The sequence below is a fragment of the Astatotilapia calliptera genome, chromosome 9 (assembly GCF_964374335.1).
Source record: "Astatotilapia calliptera chromosome 9, fAstCal68.1, whole genome shotgun sequence".
Lineage (NCBI taxonomy): Eukaryota > Metazoa > Chordata > Actinopteri > Cichliformes > Cichlidae > Astatotilapia > Astatotilapia calliptera.
The window spans coordinates 30,855,191-30,871,255 of record NC_137430.1 but is presented as its reverse complement, the minus strand read 5'-3'; the positions used below and the strand labels follow the sequence as shown (position 1 = coordinate 30,871,255).

The 16,065-nt window shown below is 42.0% G+C and overlaps 2 protein-coding genes across 3 annotated transcripts; one reads left to right on the top strand and one right to left on the bottom strand.

Moving 5' to 3' along the window:
* Window positions 1–218: 218 nt before the first annotated feature.
* acot9.1 (acyl-CoA thioesterase 9, tandem duplicate 1) lies at window positions 219–10,721 on the bottom strand. Of its 2 annotated transcripts, XM_026180338.2 has the most exons (16): window positions 10,521–10,721; window positions 8,916–9,019; window positions 7,418–7,444; window positions 6,973–7,018; window positions 5,478–5,648; window positions 4,976–5,013; window positions 3,978–4,061; window positions 3,775–3,878; window positions 3,571–3,644; window positions 2,910–2,977; window positions 2,718–2,829; window positions 2,533–2,623; window positions 2,312–2,397; window positions 2,142–2,229; window positions 1,332–1,482; window positions 219–780 (listed from the first exon to the last, which is right to left on the bottom strand). In XM_026180338.2, the coding sequence occupies exons 1-16, from the start codon at window positions 10,532–10,534 to the stop codon at window positions 725–727; spliced, it is 1,314 nt and encodes a 437-aa protein (XP_026036123.2). In that variant the 5' UTR covers window positions 10,535–10,721; the 3' UTR covers window positions 219–724. The 2 variants fall into 2 exon arrangements, with proteins under 2 accessions (XP_026036123.2, XP_026036124.2); XM_026180339.2 differs by lacking the exon at window positions 7,418–7,444.
* A 2,331-nt stretch (window positions 10,722–13,052) lies between these two features.
* LOC113029499 (diamine acetyltransferase 1-like) lies at window positions 13,053–16,065 on the top strand. Its single transcript, XM_026180391.2, has 6 exons — window positions 13,053–13,514; window positions 14,493–14,544; window positions 14,626–14,706; window positions 15,380–15,481; window positions 15,560–15,600; window positions 15,686–16,065. Exons 1-6 carry the CDS (start codon window positions 13,452–13,454, stop codon window positions 15,860–15,862), a joined length of 516 nt encoding a protein of 171 aa, XP_026036176.1. The 5' UTR covers window positions 13,053–13,451; the 3' UTR covers window positions 15,863–16,065.

Genomic DNA, 16,065 nt, shown 5'->3' with positions numbered 1-16,065 from the left:
CGAACTGTTAGTAAGTAACATACATCAGGCCGTTGTCACAAACATTATTTACTGCAAACCAAGAGGTTAAACATGTCAAAATAAGAAACGCTGCTGTGTGTTAACAAGGCAAAGCTGCTGGTTTCTCATATTTACGTGGCAAAATTAACCAGTGATCGAGCGTCAGCTGTACAGAATGAAATAAAAACAAACACACAGGAACAACTGTAACACCGAGATAAATAAAACTTTTTTATTGCATTCGAGTAAATACACCAGTTAAGGCCAGAGAATTGACACCCTTGTTCTTTTTGCAGCAGCATCATAATAAAGTGTAAAAAAGAAAAGCTGTTTGTGCGTGTAAGCAACAGTGAGATATAAAAACGTAACACGCTGTATCGTAACACCGAGGAGTCGAAGTGAATGAGGTTATGATGAGAAGGGCTGGAGTGTTTACCTCGTTTTCTACAGTTGAGAGGCTGTAACACTGACAAGTGGGAAAATGATAAGAGTATAAAATAGAGAAACATGGGGGGGAAAGCATCTTCTGCTGTAGTGCGCCAAACACATCAATTTGTAAACCTCCAGATCGACTGAAGCAACAAGATTCAAACAAAGTGCCTGTGGGCTGTTCAAAATTCAGAAACCGTTATATGTCAGAACCTAAAATTCATTCATTATTCTCAACAACACGGAAACACTTGGAGCTCGGCATCTGGATGCTGAAAGGCTTCAGTTTGACGCCTCAGCACGCCACGGTTTGGTCAAAGTGTCTCTTTCCGTCCAGGTACAGCATCGACTCTGTCAGACACACAAAACATCCACATCAGTACACACAGCTGTTCTCCTTCCTTTCAGTTTGATCTTTGAATACAGAACAAGTCAGATCTGTAATCCCAGATTAATCAACAACTCTATGTGCAGGATTTGTTTTTAAGTTTTTAAAGTTTGGCTTTTATTCGGTGGCTGTGGAGGAGCTAACATCATGGGTCACCTGTAGATTAACCTGCCTGCATACGCTGCACCCAGTGAGTAATAAAATTGCAACAGGTTGTCATGGAAACCTGAAAAAAAGCTGAAAATGCTGCTGAAACATCTACTATTCCTAGTTTTTAAAACGTGACACAGTAAATGTCTCGGTAGAAAAGAGTGAGTCAAAGCGAGAAGTGCCGATCAACGAACGCGTGATCATAACAACCAGCAGCTAAATTAACATTTAACAACCGTTTTAATAGTTGATTTCTTTCGGCACTGAACGTGGAAGTTTGTTTGATTTATTCTGAAAGGAACTTACTGACATGGATATAAATCAGATTTCTTTTTTTAACTGTTTCCTGTCTGCACCGGCTCACCTCCATAAGTCTTGGGCATGATGTTGGGGACGTCGCGGTCTGAAGTGAAGGTGAAGTGGAAGATGTTGGTGGTGTTGTGCTGTCGGGTCAGCGGGTCAAACACCTCGCTGTGAACTCTGACCTGGACGTACGTCCCCTGAGTGTAACACACCTGAAAAACAAAGACACAAACAGCCGAAGCACAAAAAAGACATAAAAACATCATTTATCCTGTTCATGTAATTATTGTCCTTATTTTTTGTCTCGTGTCTCCTGTTCCAGTGCTGGATGCTCATATTAAAGGTGGACAGAGAAACGTGTTGCTTAATTCTTGTTTAGCCAATCAGAGGAAAGTTCGATTAAAGGAGGCGGGGCTAAAAAGGCCAGTTTTAGAGACAGGATTCACTGAGAGGCTGCTCCAAGGTGTCAGAAAAATCAGGATTATTTTGAACTTTGAATCATCCAAAGCTTCTCTAGCAAAGTCCAAGTATAAGAATATGGAGCAGTAGAGGTGACCTCCGATAATTCAGTTCAAAACATCTTCATTCTTGGTCTAATCTCAGTCACAAAAACACATGTAAAAAAAACATCTAGTTCCTATGATATAATTTTTTACAAAAAGTGCTGTAGGTGTAAAAAGTTGGCAAATAAACATCATCTTACATTCCTCTTAAAGGACAATCACTTTACTTTAGCTCCATTTTTGGTCTCCATCAGCTCCAAGTGAAATATTTCACTTTTTTAATCTAACTCCTCCCTTTTTTTTCCATTGGCTGGCCTCTAACTCTGAAAGCCATACAGGTAGTCCACCTATAAAGAAGATGCTCTGACCTGCGATGAGAGCATCAGCAAAGATCCAATCTCCACAGGTTTCTGGAAGAGGATATCATCGACAGCCACCAGACTCGGCCGACAACCCCTGCAACACACGGCAAGGAGCAACAACATTTACAGCAGTTATTCTTTAATGTTTCTTTAACCCTTTAGTCTAAATGTCTCACCCGTAGGAGCAGGCGTTGGCCCAGCCGAGCTCGTAAGCTTTCCTCATCAGAAAACCTCCAAATATCCTGTTAAAGATGTTCCTCTCCTGGTCAACACAAACACAGAAACAGGTTTTTTAAGTTTAAGATTTTTTAAATCACACCTTGCATATATTCACAGCCTAAAATGAACCTCAGTGTAGAAATAAATTCTCCTTCTTATTATTTATCCGTCCTCTCACCTGAGGATGGCAGATCTCCAATCCTTTCAGTTTGGCATCTTCCATCCACACTGAGTTTGGGGGCAGAATTCTGCTGCGGAAACTGACTGTGCTGCAGAAACATCCACAGAGATTTAACAGAGTGTATCTTAATATATGAAGCAAATATAACATCCTCATGATATCCTGTGATGTTTCAGTCGTACTTGGTGTCCAGGGTGTTGAGGAAAAGGCCGTGAACGACCGTCCTCTCCTCTTGTGTGGGAGCGACCTTCAGCAGCGACGCAGTGCTCAGCTCCACACGGCGGGATTTGTTAGCTGGAGGAGAGTGAGCGTCAAGATCAGCGTGCAAAGACTACGCTCTTCATAAAAGCTGCGATTGTTTCATCGGCTCTCACCTTCGCCTTCCTGCAAGAGTCGTTCTTCCTCGGGTCCTTCAGGCGTCAGTGGATTTACAAACGCTGCCCTGAAAAGGGAAAAGAAGCAGAAACACAGAGTATTAAATAAGTATGAGAGAAACACAGCATGAGTTTACCGTGCCACTTTTAGGACTGAGAAGCAAAGCTCTGTGCAAAAATAAATCTGCACAGGAAATGGGAAATAAAATGATTTCCGTGCACATAATTAGTCCTCAATGAAAACACTTTCTCGATGCAGAGAGCCAAAACAAACAAATGTAATAATAATGCAAAATCTCCTGAGGCAGCACACGAGCAGAGGACAGAATCCAGATGTACAGTGCTGGGCAGAGAGCTCCTCATAGTTATTAATCCCAACTCTTAAATCTCTGTGAGGTAAGATACTCAGAGAGTCGATCAGATCTATGTCTCTTGGACCCTAACAGCCTCTGCAACATGGAAACTATAACACTACTTTCAGGGTAACTCTGATCCTATTAACCCCCAAACTGTGTTTCGTAGGCAAATAAAATGACTTTTGGTTCTGTTGATCACAACTATGTCAGATTTTCAAAAAAAGGGCCCTGGGATCTAGAAATGGGATTCTCTAAACTCGTGTTTTTTCAAAATAAAAGCACTGGCACTGTACAGGATGTAATACCTCTTGTTTCCTGGATCTCGGGCCACCATGACGAATGTAGCATCCAGAACGGAGGCGTACGCTCCGTCACGGTACTGCAGGAGAGACAAACACTTGGTTTTTATTTACACCACCAGCGAGCATAAACAGGGTTAAGACTCTTCATTTAATTACTCTCTTTGTATATATTTCATATAGTCGAGTAAGCAGGTTAGGCGAGCCCACCTGTGACATGTGGATCTTGGCTTCAATGGAGGACTTCCCCACCCACGTCACATGACCTGTGAACTTGATGTCGCAGTCGGGGTAGATGACGTGCTGCCTCATGTCTGACCAAGCGCGCACACACACACACACACACACACAAAGATATTAGTGGTAAACAAACCAAAGTGGTTTATTGTACCCTGTACCCGAGAGATTCTTACCGATTTTGTCCACCAGGGCGGTGACAATAGACAGAGGAGACCTCTTTAGTTCTGAGTTGTAGGTGTGAGAGTAAGAGATGAGGACTGAGGAAGAAAGAAGAGGAGAAATTACAGTTAGGTCCATAAATATTTTGATTCTCTACATTACCACAGTGAATTTGAAATGACCCACATGCAGACTTTCAGCTTTAATTCAGTGGGTTGAATCCTTTCATTTCAGTGGACAAGTTAAATAACTCAAAACAAAACGTTAATTTCTAATACTTAGTTGAAAACCCTGTGCTGGTGATCACAGCCTGAAGTATTGAGCTCATGGTCATCATCAGATGCTGGTTTCCTCCTGGTTAATGCTCTGCCAGGCCTTTACCTGTTGGTTTGTGGGTCTCTCTGTTCAAAGCTTAATCTTCAACAACTGAAATACATGATCAGCTGGGTTAAGCTCAGGCGACTGACTGGTCCATTCAGGAGTGGGTTGCTTTAGCTATATGTTTGGGGTCATTGTCCATCTGTATTATGAAACGCCGCCCAATCGGTTTGACTGCGTTCAGCTGGGTTTGAGCAGACAGTACGTCTCTGAACACATCAGCATTGATTCGGCCCCTTCTGTCCTGTCCAGCCCAGTCTAGCCTCTCTTTTCTTGAGGATTATGACTGGCTTTCGCTTTGAAGTGAACCCTGAGTATTTACTTTCACACCCGCTTCTCTTTATGGTAGACTTGGTAGACCTCCTGGAGAGTATCGTTCACTTCGATGGCTGGACGTCCAGGTCTTTTGGCGTTGCTGAGTTCAGCAGTGCTTTCTTTCTTTCACAGGATGTACCAAACTGTAGATTTTAACACTCCTGTAAAAATTTCATCCAGTTTGAATGTGGATACCCTCAAATAAAAGCTGAGAGTCTACACTTCCTGTCCATATTTCAGCACCCAAGTTTAAATGAACCTAACTGTGTAATTAGTGCTTGAATGAGTGAAGTTCCCCATCATCTAATCTGCTGTGTACCTGCTAAACTGTCCAAGTCCTCCAGGATTCTGCCAAACCTGAAACGAGACAGAAAACAGTTAGAAGGTCAAAACTGAAGCGCAGACGTACTGGGCCACATTTACTCAGAGAGCAGGCTGCATTCATTTTCTGATGACTGCGCACAAACACAGGGTTCAATTTCTAGCATTTAAACAGGCGAGTCATAAAAGCAGTCAGTACAGTAGCTATGAAGTTTTTGCAGCATGCTGTAAACAAGTTTGTTTCTACTGTAAACAGACACTTTAACACAGGGGTCTTTTTGGAGCCTGCCTCCAGTGGCCATTAGGGGAAGTGCAGCTTTTGGCTCTGGAGGTTCTTGCTTATCCAATACAAAGAATGTAACTGAACCCGTCACCATTCACATGGAGGAGACATGGATTTATCAGACTGTCATGTAGCTCTTAGATTTTCCTTTCATGGTAAACGTACTGTTGGTCTGCCCGTTCACTCACTTTACTGTCTCCGCTTTCTGCGTGTTTACCTGACGGTGTTGTGGTAGGTCAGATACTTCTCCCTGAGCTGTGGCTCAGAGCCCAGGGGCAGGTGCACCTCCAGGTAGCTGTCCTTCATCCTCTTGGCAGGAAGTTCGTTCTGAGATTTGGCCAACATGGATGACAGTGAGACACGCTCCGCCATGGCCTGCTGATGGTCGCTGCAGACGAGAACGAGACCGCATCACTAAATATAACATGTTAAAAATAGACTCCCTGGATTTGTTCATGTAAATATATTTCATTGGTATTATTATTATTGATTATACGATGGTTTTGTCCCACTTTCTCACCACTTTTTTCTTTAGATTTATCTTTTAAAATATTTATTAAGCAAAAAAGCAATAAAAAAGTCCTGTAATTACAGTAAACAGCAAAAATGTGTCATCTAACTGCTGATAAATGAGCTCAGTCAGCTTTATTTTTAGGACTTCAGTTAGAAATACTGAAGGTGAGGGTTGGATTTAGGTGTGTAGGGGTTTGGAAGCTAAAAGCTTTAACAATTGTGTACTGAAAAGTGAACAGCAGTAATCTAACAGACAGGAAATGAACACATTATTTACTTGTTTTCTCAAAATTCCTCCAGATAAAAATGACCGGCCTTTTTTTCTTACCAGAAAAAAGACGATTCTACAGCAGATTTAATAGACTGATAAAATTACAGGAGTAACATGAGATGAGAGAGGAACGATATGGGAGTCATATATATGTGTGTCATCTGCAATACAATAACATCTGATGCTGAGGATTTTTTAAATAATTATTCAAGTGAGTGTTGGCACGTAAATATAAAATATCTGGGGTCCGAGAGCAGAACCCTGTGGAACCTCTAACAGTACTAAAGCTGTCTGACAAAACTGAACGACCGCAGGTAACAACAGGACAATCCTAAATCTCAAGTATCCAGCCAGACAGCTTTTCACAAAGCCAATGAACAAACTCAAAAGTAACTCTGTGAAAGCAAAATGACCAAAAATGTCTTTTTTGATAATCTTGCCAAAACGTAACGATCGAAGCAAAATTTATTACTGCATTCAAAGGCTGCAGACTGAGTGGTGGCTTTTAACATTTGCTGAGAAATGATTAAGGATGCTGTGATTTTTAAGGAGAGGCCAGCTGCCGATTCTTTTACAGGCAGAGAGTCACAAACAGATTTGTTTCACCAGAAATGGATTCATACTAAGATTTAAAGTAAATCTATTATATTTTCTTACTTTCTATCATATATACACTGTTACAACAGCTGATGTTTATATTAACCACAACGTTTGTAAAATGAGGTCAGTCTGTGTGTAAAAACGCATGTTTCTGACAGTTTTTTTCTACTGTTGGGTCTGTATGATGTCACAGAGAGAGGATGACAATAATATACTCATCTAAGGCATTAAGCCTTAGGTGGCTTAAAGGGGGAGGAGCTAAAACAGCTCATTTCAGACAGCATGAGGTAAATAAAGATGATTTTGAACTGTGAGTCATGCCAGTTACCTCCAGTTTGTGGAAGCTCCCACGATTTCTCTCAGCCTGTTTCGCACTGAAAACAGAAGACGAACCAGATGTATGAAAGATCTGAACACTGGAGTTTGGAGGCTGCCATTAAATATAGCACATTTTTTACAATGTGATCTGAGACTTGCAGCTCAGCAACGTCTGAACAGCAAGAAAACATAAAACTGAAGCTGAGTGCCACAGAGGGAAGAAGACGAGAGAGTTCCTGCTACAGGAAGGTTTGATTCTGCCAGAGGAGACGTCTTTGAACATAAAATGCAGCTCTATGAAAAGGCTGAACAGCAGAAGCTGAAACTTCAGTTAGGAGACAGTGGGGGGGAAACATGCAGGGAGGAGTTAAAATGTAATTAGAGTAAATTAGAAGATAATTAATAAGCTCGTCAGTTCAGATAGTTGTGATTCATCTTGGTTTACCAACACGCACCATTTGACACATGAAACTGTGGATTTCCTGTGGAGAAACACAAAGGATTAAACACACAGGGCTCAGAGGACGACGGACTCATGAGGAGACCAGAATAAACTCAAATGTACAAAGTGAAAACACTTCTGTCCTGAATACAGCAGAGACTTTGTTCCACTAAGGATACAGAGGTCCTATTTAGGGCCTTGCTTTGTTTATTATTATCATTTACACAAGTAAATCACACTTAACATGATGGAAACCAGTGAAAATATTCATGGCGTCGCAGCACTCTCTCTCATCAACCTTTATGAAACCAGGTACGCAAATCCAACATCCCAGGATGCACAACAAAGCTTCTCTGAGAAAACCTTAAAGAAACTCAAGCTTTTTATCTTTAAAGGTAAATTTCGGTAGTGACCGAAAGAACGAGATCGCAGATACAAGCGGCAGAAATGAGCTTCCTCCGAAGGGTGGCTGGCCTCTCCCTTAGAGATAGGGTGAGAAGTTCGGCCATCCGGGAGGGGCTCAGAGTAGAGCAGCTGCTGCTCCACATCGAAAGGAGCCAGCTGAGGTGGTTCGGGCATCTGACAAGGATGCCCCCTGGGCGCCTCCTGGGTGAGGTGTTCCAGGCATGTCCCACCGGGAGGAGGCCCCGGGGCAGACCCAGGACACGCTGGAGAGATTATATCTCTCGGCTGGCCTGGGAACGCCTTGGTATTCCCCCGGATAAGCTGGAGGAGGTGGCTGGGGAGAGGGAGGTCTGGGCCTCTTTGCTTAGGCTGCTGCCCCCGCGACCCGGCCCCGGATAAAGCGGATGAAGATGGATGGATGGATGGATGGTAAATTTCCATTTTCCAGGCTTGAGGCAGATTTTCATTTTTACATAATTGTGTGAAGCTTTGTGGTTACAAACAGCTTTTACTTTCCTCTGCGCACTTACTCCTAAATGTTACTCTATTGATTTAGAATAAAAATAGAACAGAAACAAACTTCAAACAAACTCTGAATACTTGGGCCTAATACATGTTGTCGTTCTCTGTTCACAATTTATGTAATTTTAAGCTCAACTAGGTCATTAAATTTAAGTGTATTGAGCGATAAAAATAATAAATTTTGGTGACTTCAACGTAAAGACCTCCCAAATGCAGAATTGTGAAACTTTTGAGTTTGCATTGAAGGTTTGTAGTGTCATCGTAAATGTTGACATTTCACCACAACACAAGAATTTACTATACCTCAGATGTATAAATATCTAATCTGCCACAATCGTCAGCTGATTGCTAAGAGTCTGGAGGCCTCTAAAATGGCATAACGCCACCTGGTGGCAACAGGAACTCATCATAGATGTGATAATCATCATATTACATGACATTTGCATTGTGTTGATACTAGCTTCATGTATGTAAACTGTTCCATCATAGCTCTGATTTGACATGTGTTACTTCACTCTTTACCTCTCTGTGTTCTTGCTGTTAAATCAGGCGATGTGAAACAGGAAGTGCGTTTGCTTTCTTACCCTCGATCATGTCAGGTGCCTTTCCCTGCTTGCCCTGCTTCAACGCTCCTCCCGTGCAGAACGACTTCCTCGTGAAGGACGCGGCCGATCGCAGCAGCAGAAACCTGAAGCAAGTAGAAAAACTCCTGTAATTACCAAGTCCTGTTACAGGCACGCACACCGACCGCCTCTATTTCAGGCCGGGCGTGTGAGCGGTTTAGATCCCGAACAGCTGATCAGACGGACTGTTACCGCCCCCCCATGAGAGGAGCGTGACTCTCTGCAGCTTAGTCACATTTATAGCTCGTTACTGCATGTCCACTTTCTGACTGGGTCACAGGACAGTTATCATGAACTGTAAAGTCAGTGAGTCTGTGTTACCTGGATTAGCAGCAATCTGTCCTTTATTTTTAACAATGCATCAATGACTGGAATAACAAAAAGTTCACAACTCTTCTGACAAAGGAATTTAAAAATAACTTGATAACAATACTGATTATTTCTTTGACTCTGACCTAATCTGACCAAACCTAAAGTTCCTCTGTGTAGAAGAAACCCCGAATCTCTGTTTGGTTTCATCTGTGCCCCTCAGCTGTCGAAGGACCTGCCTGAGGGCCTTCAGCTTTCTTCATCAGTATCTTTTAAAACATTCTCTGAAGTCTTACTTATATTGTTGGTCTTTCTCAGTCGTCTTCTTACAGATTTTACATCTTTAACTTAATTCTGATTTTTTAACTAATTTTCCACTGCATTTATAACTAGGAAGTCTCACTGTTTTTTACTCTTCGTGTTACACTCAAGTTGTGTAACAGACAGCAACCTTAGAGCTGAAGAAGAAGGCAGGATGAAGGTGAAGATGAGAGTCACAAAAGGGAAGTTTTGTAAAATGGTAGTGAGGCCTGTTATGATCTGTGGTTCTGAGACAGTGCTGCTGACAAAAACGATGGAAAGAGGAGTTGAAGATGCTCAGATTCTCACTGGGAGTGAGCCGGATGAATAGGATTAGTTATGATTAGTAATTAGAGACACAGCTCAGGATGAGTGTTTGGACATGTGAAGATGGGGAGAAAGGATGGAAAAGAGGAAGTTAGAGGAAGTTCATGGATGTGGTGAAGGAGGACATGCAAAGAGTGACAGAGGAGGATGAAAAGAAGAACTAGCGTCTTTTTAAAATCAAACATTTTAACTGATAATGTTTCGGCCATTTCTGTTTTTATCATTATTATTATGTGTGTATTGTACATGTGAAACTCTTCGTAGTGGTCATTTTGACCTCATTACTTATTTATAAAGCGCATGTAGGAGTGTAAACTGCGTAGAGGTTTCTGAACTAGCCTGTGTAGCTGTCATAAGTTAACTTCGGTGTTTATCCTGTGTGAGGCCTCCTGATTTGCTCTGTCTTTATTTCCTGCAGACACGCCCTTCGTGGAAACAGACCGCCGCCCTCTGTGGGCCTGGTTAACTAGTCACTCTTCATTTACACACCACTGAAGTCATAACAGAGAAAGGACCATCACAAATCGCTGTTTATCGCTGCTTCGCTTCCCTCGCTACTCTTAGGTCACTTGTTAACAGCGCGGACGCCGCAGAGACAGCTGTGCACGAGCTTTGTTTTACGTCACTAACCTCTGTGAGAGCATTTTGACCGGGATGACAGAGCCGAGGCCTCGAGGGGTCCAAACGAAGCGGGTGGGCTGAAAAAAGGGAGAGAAAAGAAGAAGAATCACAGTTTTCTCTTGAGGAGAGAAAGAGGCTGATGACGGGGTAGCTTCCGCGGTGGCACGCAGCTCCGCCCACTGCGTGATGACGCAGCGCTCAGCATCCGTGGGCCTTGATGCCCTCGGTCCAGCCTGTCAGGAACTTTATTTGACAGGCTAACCTTACAAATTTAGACACAGACAGACACAGTGGTGCTCACTGAGAGATTTTCCAAGTAAAAGTGTTATCGCTCACTAAACAGCCGCTTAAAAAACTTTTACATTTCTGTTTTTGATATTTCCGTTTAGCCTAAATCTGCCACTCTAATATAATTTGTCCTTCTTATTTTTTTCTCTCGAAATGTTACTCTCTCTGCCAGAACCTTGAACTTTGTATTTATTGAATTACCCATGTTTTTGTCGAACGTGGGTCAGTGAAACAGTAACAAACCTAACTGTATGCATGAGTAAAATATCAAAACACTCTTTGTGTACTTTTTTTATGAATCTATAAATAATTTCATTTATTTATTAGATGAGTGGATACATGTTGACATGTTGTAATATGGTGTTTACCATGTCATAGCGTACAAAGCACAAGGGGAAACAAGGGAAAGTGATTCTCCTTTAACCCTCCTGATATGTTTCAGGTCGGAGTGATCCATTTCAAAATTGAATATTATATTTAAAATTATTTTAAAGTATTATTTCAACATGGAACTTATTCTGCTTGGTTTAATAGATGTAATCAACATATACAATGAAAGTAGCTAATTTCACATATTTACACGTATATTTTGTGTCACAATGTCTCTGGAGACTTCATATTTTTTCCAGAGTCATCCGATTTGATAATCAAGAGACAAGCACTGTTAGATGGGAGAGAGAGAGACAACCTGGCAACTACCATTATTCAACACTGTACTTAAAAAAAGTCATATATCCTCATCGAACCATGATCTGTGAGCAGTAAAGAACACAACTACATCAAATAATGACTGAAATAGTTGGTAATGGAGTTAATAATGAGATATGAACAATGTTTATTCTGTGGGTTTTTTGTTGTTTTGGATAACTAAACATGCCCAAGCTGACCCACGAACGTCCTTCCTTCACCTTGGAGACAAACATAACAGAAGGGTTAAAAGTGTCTGGTTTTCACTACAAGATACTCCTGAGGCACACCTTCCCCTTAGTTGTTGGTTTTTTTTAAGCTGAACACTTTTCTGGACAGCCAAACGTTCTGGTCCGTCTTCTACAAGTGAATGAACAACAACGGTAAGATGTATGAGAAGAAAATAACGTATAAGAAGTGTCATAAATAAAGCAACTAAAACAACCACGTTATACACTGTTAGGGACATTAAATGTCTTGTATTGCATCAATTTCAGTCTAAGTTACAGTTGCAGGTGTGGGGGTGGGGGTGGCCTTTGACCTGTTCTCAGAGGATCATTGTTCCCCCCAGTACATCAATGCTACAACTGTCTGCGAAGCATCTAACCACACCTAATCATTACACACATTCTACTCTGCACATGAATATGTAGGGTCTGCTGGTGTTGGAAAATTCCACTTGTGTGGGCAGACAGAGGCATTATGGGAGAGACCTGAACTGAAGTCTGTACTGGAGCATTGTGAGTTGAAATTAAACCCCCTGGTGATTCCATACATGTGGTTCTTTTTTTCCTCAAAGACCTTTAAAATTAATTAGACAAACCTTCACAACAACTGCCCAAATAGATCCCTGCTGAGTGGCTTCACTTCCTTGGAGAACAGGAATGCCTTTCTGTCAGTGTAAAGACACTCAACTAAATATTTAATCCTTGACATATCTTAAAAGAAAAGGAAGGACAATTTCAACAATATGTCTCAGTTTTCTACATCATAAATGTGTAGAATCACAGAAAAGTAGCTTATTGTCAGTCTGCCCCAGGGCAGCTGTGGCTACAACCGTAGCTGCCTCCACCAGTGTGTGAATGCGAGAGTGAATGAATAGTGGCATTGTAAAGCGCTTTGGGTGCCTTGAAAAGCGCTATATAAATCCAATCCATTATTATTATTATTATTGCCCAGAGTGTCCTGTATTTATGATAATGTTCTTCATTTTTGTATAGTAGAACATTTCTGTTTTAAATACTGTAAAAACAATATTTCTTCATTTAATTGTTTATCTGTTACGTAACTATTTTGGTGCCAAACTGATCTGTTTTAGAAGAACTTATCATCCCAAGAAAGTTTCTAGTCCTCATAACACCTGGAAATCTATGTGCTTCTTATCTTATCTCTGGGGCAAAACTGATGTTGTTTTCTGAACTTCAGATACAGTTACAGTTAAGTTACTGTTTTGATTAAGTAACTTAAATTATAGGCTATTGTTTTTGTTTAATGTGTTAGATATTTAGCACATTGTTTGACTCTTATACATTAGTTAAACATTAGTTCAACATTGTTTAACTAAAGAATAAAAACACTTTCCCAGGTCCTTTTCTCCATCAAAAACATATGACAGAATAAAAACAGACCCCCACATGTGACCGTTCTTTGTACCCCGATTGGACAAAAAAAAGTGACCAGGGGGTGTCGCTGATTTGTCAGAAATGCGATACTTGAGTGAACCGACCAATTATATTGCAGCGCGAGCCGGCTATAAAAGCCCTGACATAAACAAAGGGGGCACAGTAGAGCGGCAGCGACCCAGCCGAGGGCCAGTTATACTGAATGTTTTATCTCGACGAGCGCGTTCGGACCAGAGGCTGACTGTGGGGGAAAAGCCACTGCGAGGCGAATGAAGAAACACCTAATCTTCCAATTTACATACAGAGGACTTCTGACGAAAGGGAAAAAAAGTAAAAGAAGAAAATGGAGTATAAATTACGAAAAGCTGAACCCCGAGACGTGCCTGATATATTACGACTGGTGAAGGTAGGCCTGTGGGATTAAAAAAACCAAATACCGTTTTGGGGATAAACGTAATTAATTTGATATGAAACGAGCAGGAATTCAATATAGCGGTCGAAAGCTAAAGGGAACTGTTACGTGTTACAATATCCGTTAGCTGTGGAAATCCGTTAACTAGCGAAACATCGGCAGGTGTGAGCTTTCCTGAGGATGTCCGAGAATGAGGTCAGAGCCGGAGGCCTCTTTAACGTCAGATGACTCAGAGCGGCCGGGTGTCTAAATATGGTCCGTCTGACGCGGTGTCCGTATCATGGCTGACCCCGACGCGGAAACGTTACAGTGGAGGAAAACAAAACAAGCGACGTCTGCGAAACCCCGAAGAGGGTGCCGGTTTGATCTGGAAACTGGTGGCGCCTATATTTAGCATCAGGGCGTTTAGAGGCCTCTTAGTTAAAGTTAACGTCATTTTCAGTTTACACAATATACCGACTTTAAAGGACCTTATCGACTTTACTTGTAAACTTGGCTTTAAAAAATAAATTGGCTCCTTCTAGTTAATTCCACTTAACTTTTTGGCTTGTAAATTGTAAAGCCATTTTAAATTGTTCCCATACAATTGTAAAAAGAGAAGATTATTTTTTTCAACCTCCCTCCTTTCTGGTCCTTTTAATGACCCTAACGTCAATTCATTTCTTGTGAATTTGCTCAATCATTCCCATTGAATAAAAGTGAAGTGATGGAAAAGATCTAAACCTCGACACTCACATCTTAATCACCACAATGATACTGACCAATTATTACAATGATTCTTTTGTGTTCTTAATCAATAAATGACTTGTCGCACAATAAAATGTTTGTTAGAATACTGGATGAGCTGCAATACACTTTGCTTGTTTAAGAAATTGAGCTCAAAACAAACCGGATTCTGAACTAAATAAAAATGAAACGGCATCAGGAGTGCTGTGTCGCACTACGAATGACATCATCCCATTGTTGTTCCAGGAACTTGCAAAATACGAGGAGATGGAGCACCAGGTGACACTGACTGAGAAAGGTGAGTTTAAAGTCACCTGCACACGAATAAAAGACTACCTGCTCTGTTGTGTAAATAATTAAAGGTTGTGTTTGCCTGTAGAGCTCCTTGAGGATGGCTTCGGTGACACCCCGTTTTACCATTGCATCATCACTGAGATCCAAGGAGAGAAGAGCAGTGAAGGTACGAAACGCCACGGATCCTCTTTCTGGAGCAAAAACACTTGGAGGATCGTTTTCAGCCTGAGGCTTGAATAGTTTCCCACAGGAACCGTCAGGTTATCATGTCACCTGATAAGGAGAGTAAATGTTTCCCACCATCTGCTGAGACGGCGTTTCCACAGGGTGTGCATCCTGGTTTTGTAAATACAGGCCAAGAGTCAGACGCTCGCCTGCAGGTGTTAGTCCCCCTGAACACGTTTATTTAATTGTTCTTCACAACATAGCTTCCATTGAGATGTACAGAGAAGTACAGTTTGTGCCTGACCTACAGGGGAGGCACCATCTGGACACATTCCCAGTGACTGCAGCGCAGACGCTCGTAAACAGTCTGATTAGGCCGAGAAAGTTCTGGCAGATTTCCCCTAAGAAGGAGGTTGAAGGTTAAGGTAGAAGTTTTCCTGCATGGAGCCATTTCTGGTGTTGCAGTTATTTATTTTTGCCCAACTGTCTCTTTGTTCACATCTTAAACAAGAATTTGCCTCCACAGCTTGTAAGCCTGGTGTTATTCCCAAAACATTAAACCTCAGCCCTGCTTTTATTTGCTCTGCATAGTCTCAGCATATATTTTATCCACATAATCTCAAGAATGAGATGTCTGGTTTCTAACAGCCTAACATGGTCGTTTCTCCCTGCAGATCGCAAGGTGGTGGGTTTCGCCATGTACTACTTCACGTACGACCCCTGGGTGGGCAAGCAGCTCTACTTGGAGGAGTTCTATGTGATGGATGAGTACAGAGGTAAAAACATCTCCATCTGTTTACATTCACTCCTGCTCTGCAGCTTCATTGATGCCTGAATTGTTCCTCTTTCTGCAGGTCTGGGCATCGGTTCAGGGATCCTGCGGAACCTCAGTAATGTGAGTGTTTACAAACTAAAGTGCATCCTGACTTTGGCTGTTCTTTTGAGCGCACCAACCTAAACTCCTCTCCGTCCTCTTCCAGCTGGCGATGAAGACGCGCTGCACCGGCATGATGTTCGTGGTGGCGGAGAACAACGAGCCGTCGGTCCAGTTCTACAAGCGGCGCGGTGCCGAGGACCTCTCTCAGGAGGAGGGATGGAGGCTCTTCAGGTTCGACAAGGACAGCCTCGTCAAGATGGCCGCTCCATCTGAGGAATAAGAGGCCCGACCGAGCAGACGCGCCTCGGCTTTTCAGAAGAGTTCAGCTTTGAAATGCAGCATTTATCACAGTAATCTGGTGTATTTAATCTGTCTGTAGTTCGTAGTCTTAGTGAGCCTTTTGTGTCTAATCTGTCACAGAGTTACTCGTCTTTATTCAATCTTAAAATCACTTTTAGCTTTAAATAAAAACTGCTAATCGCA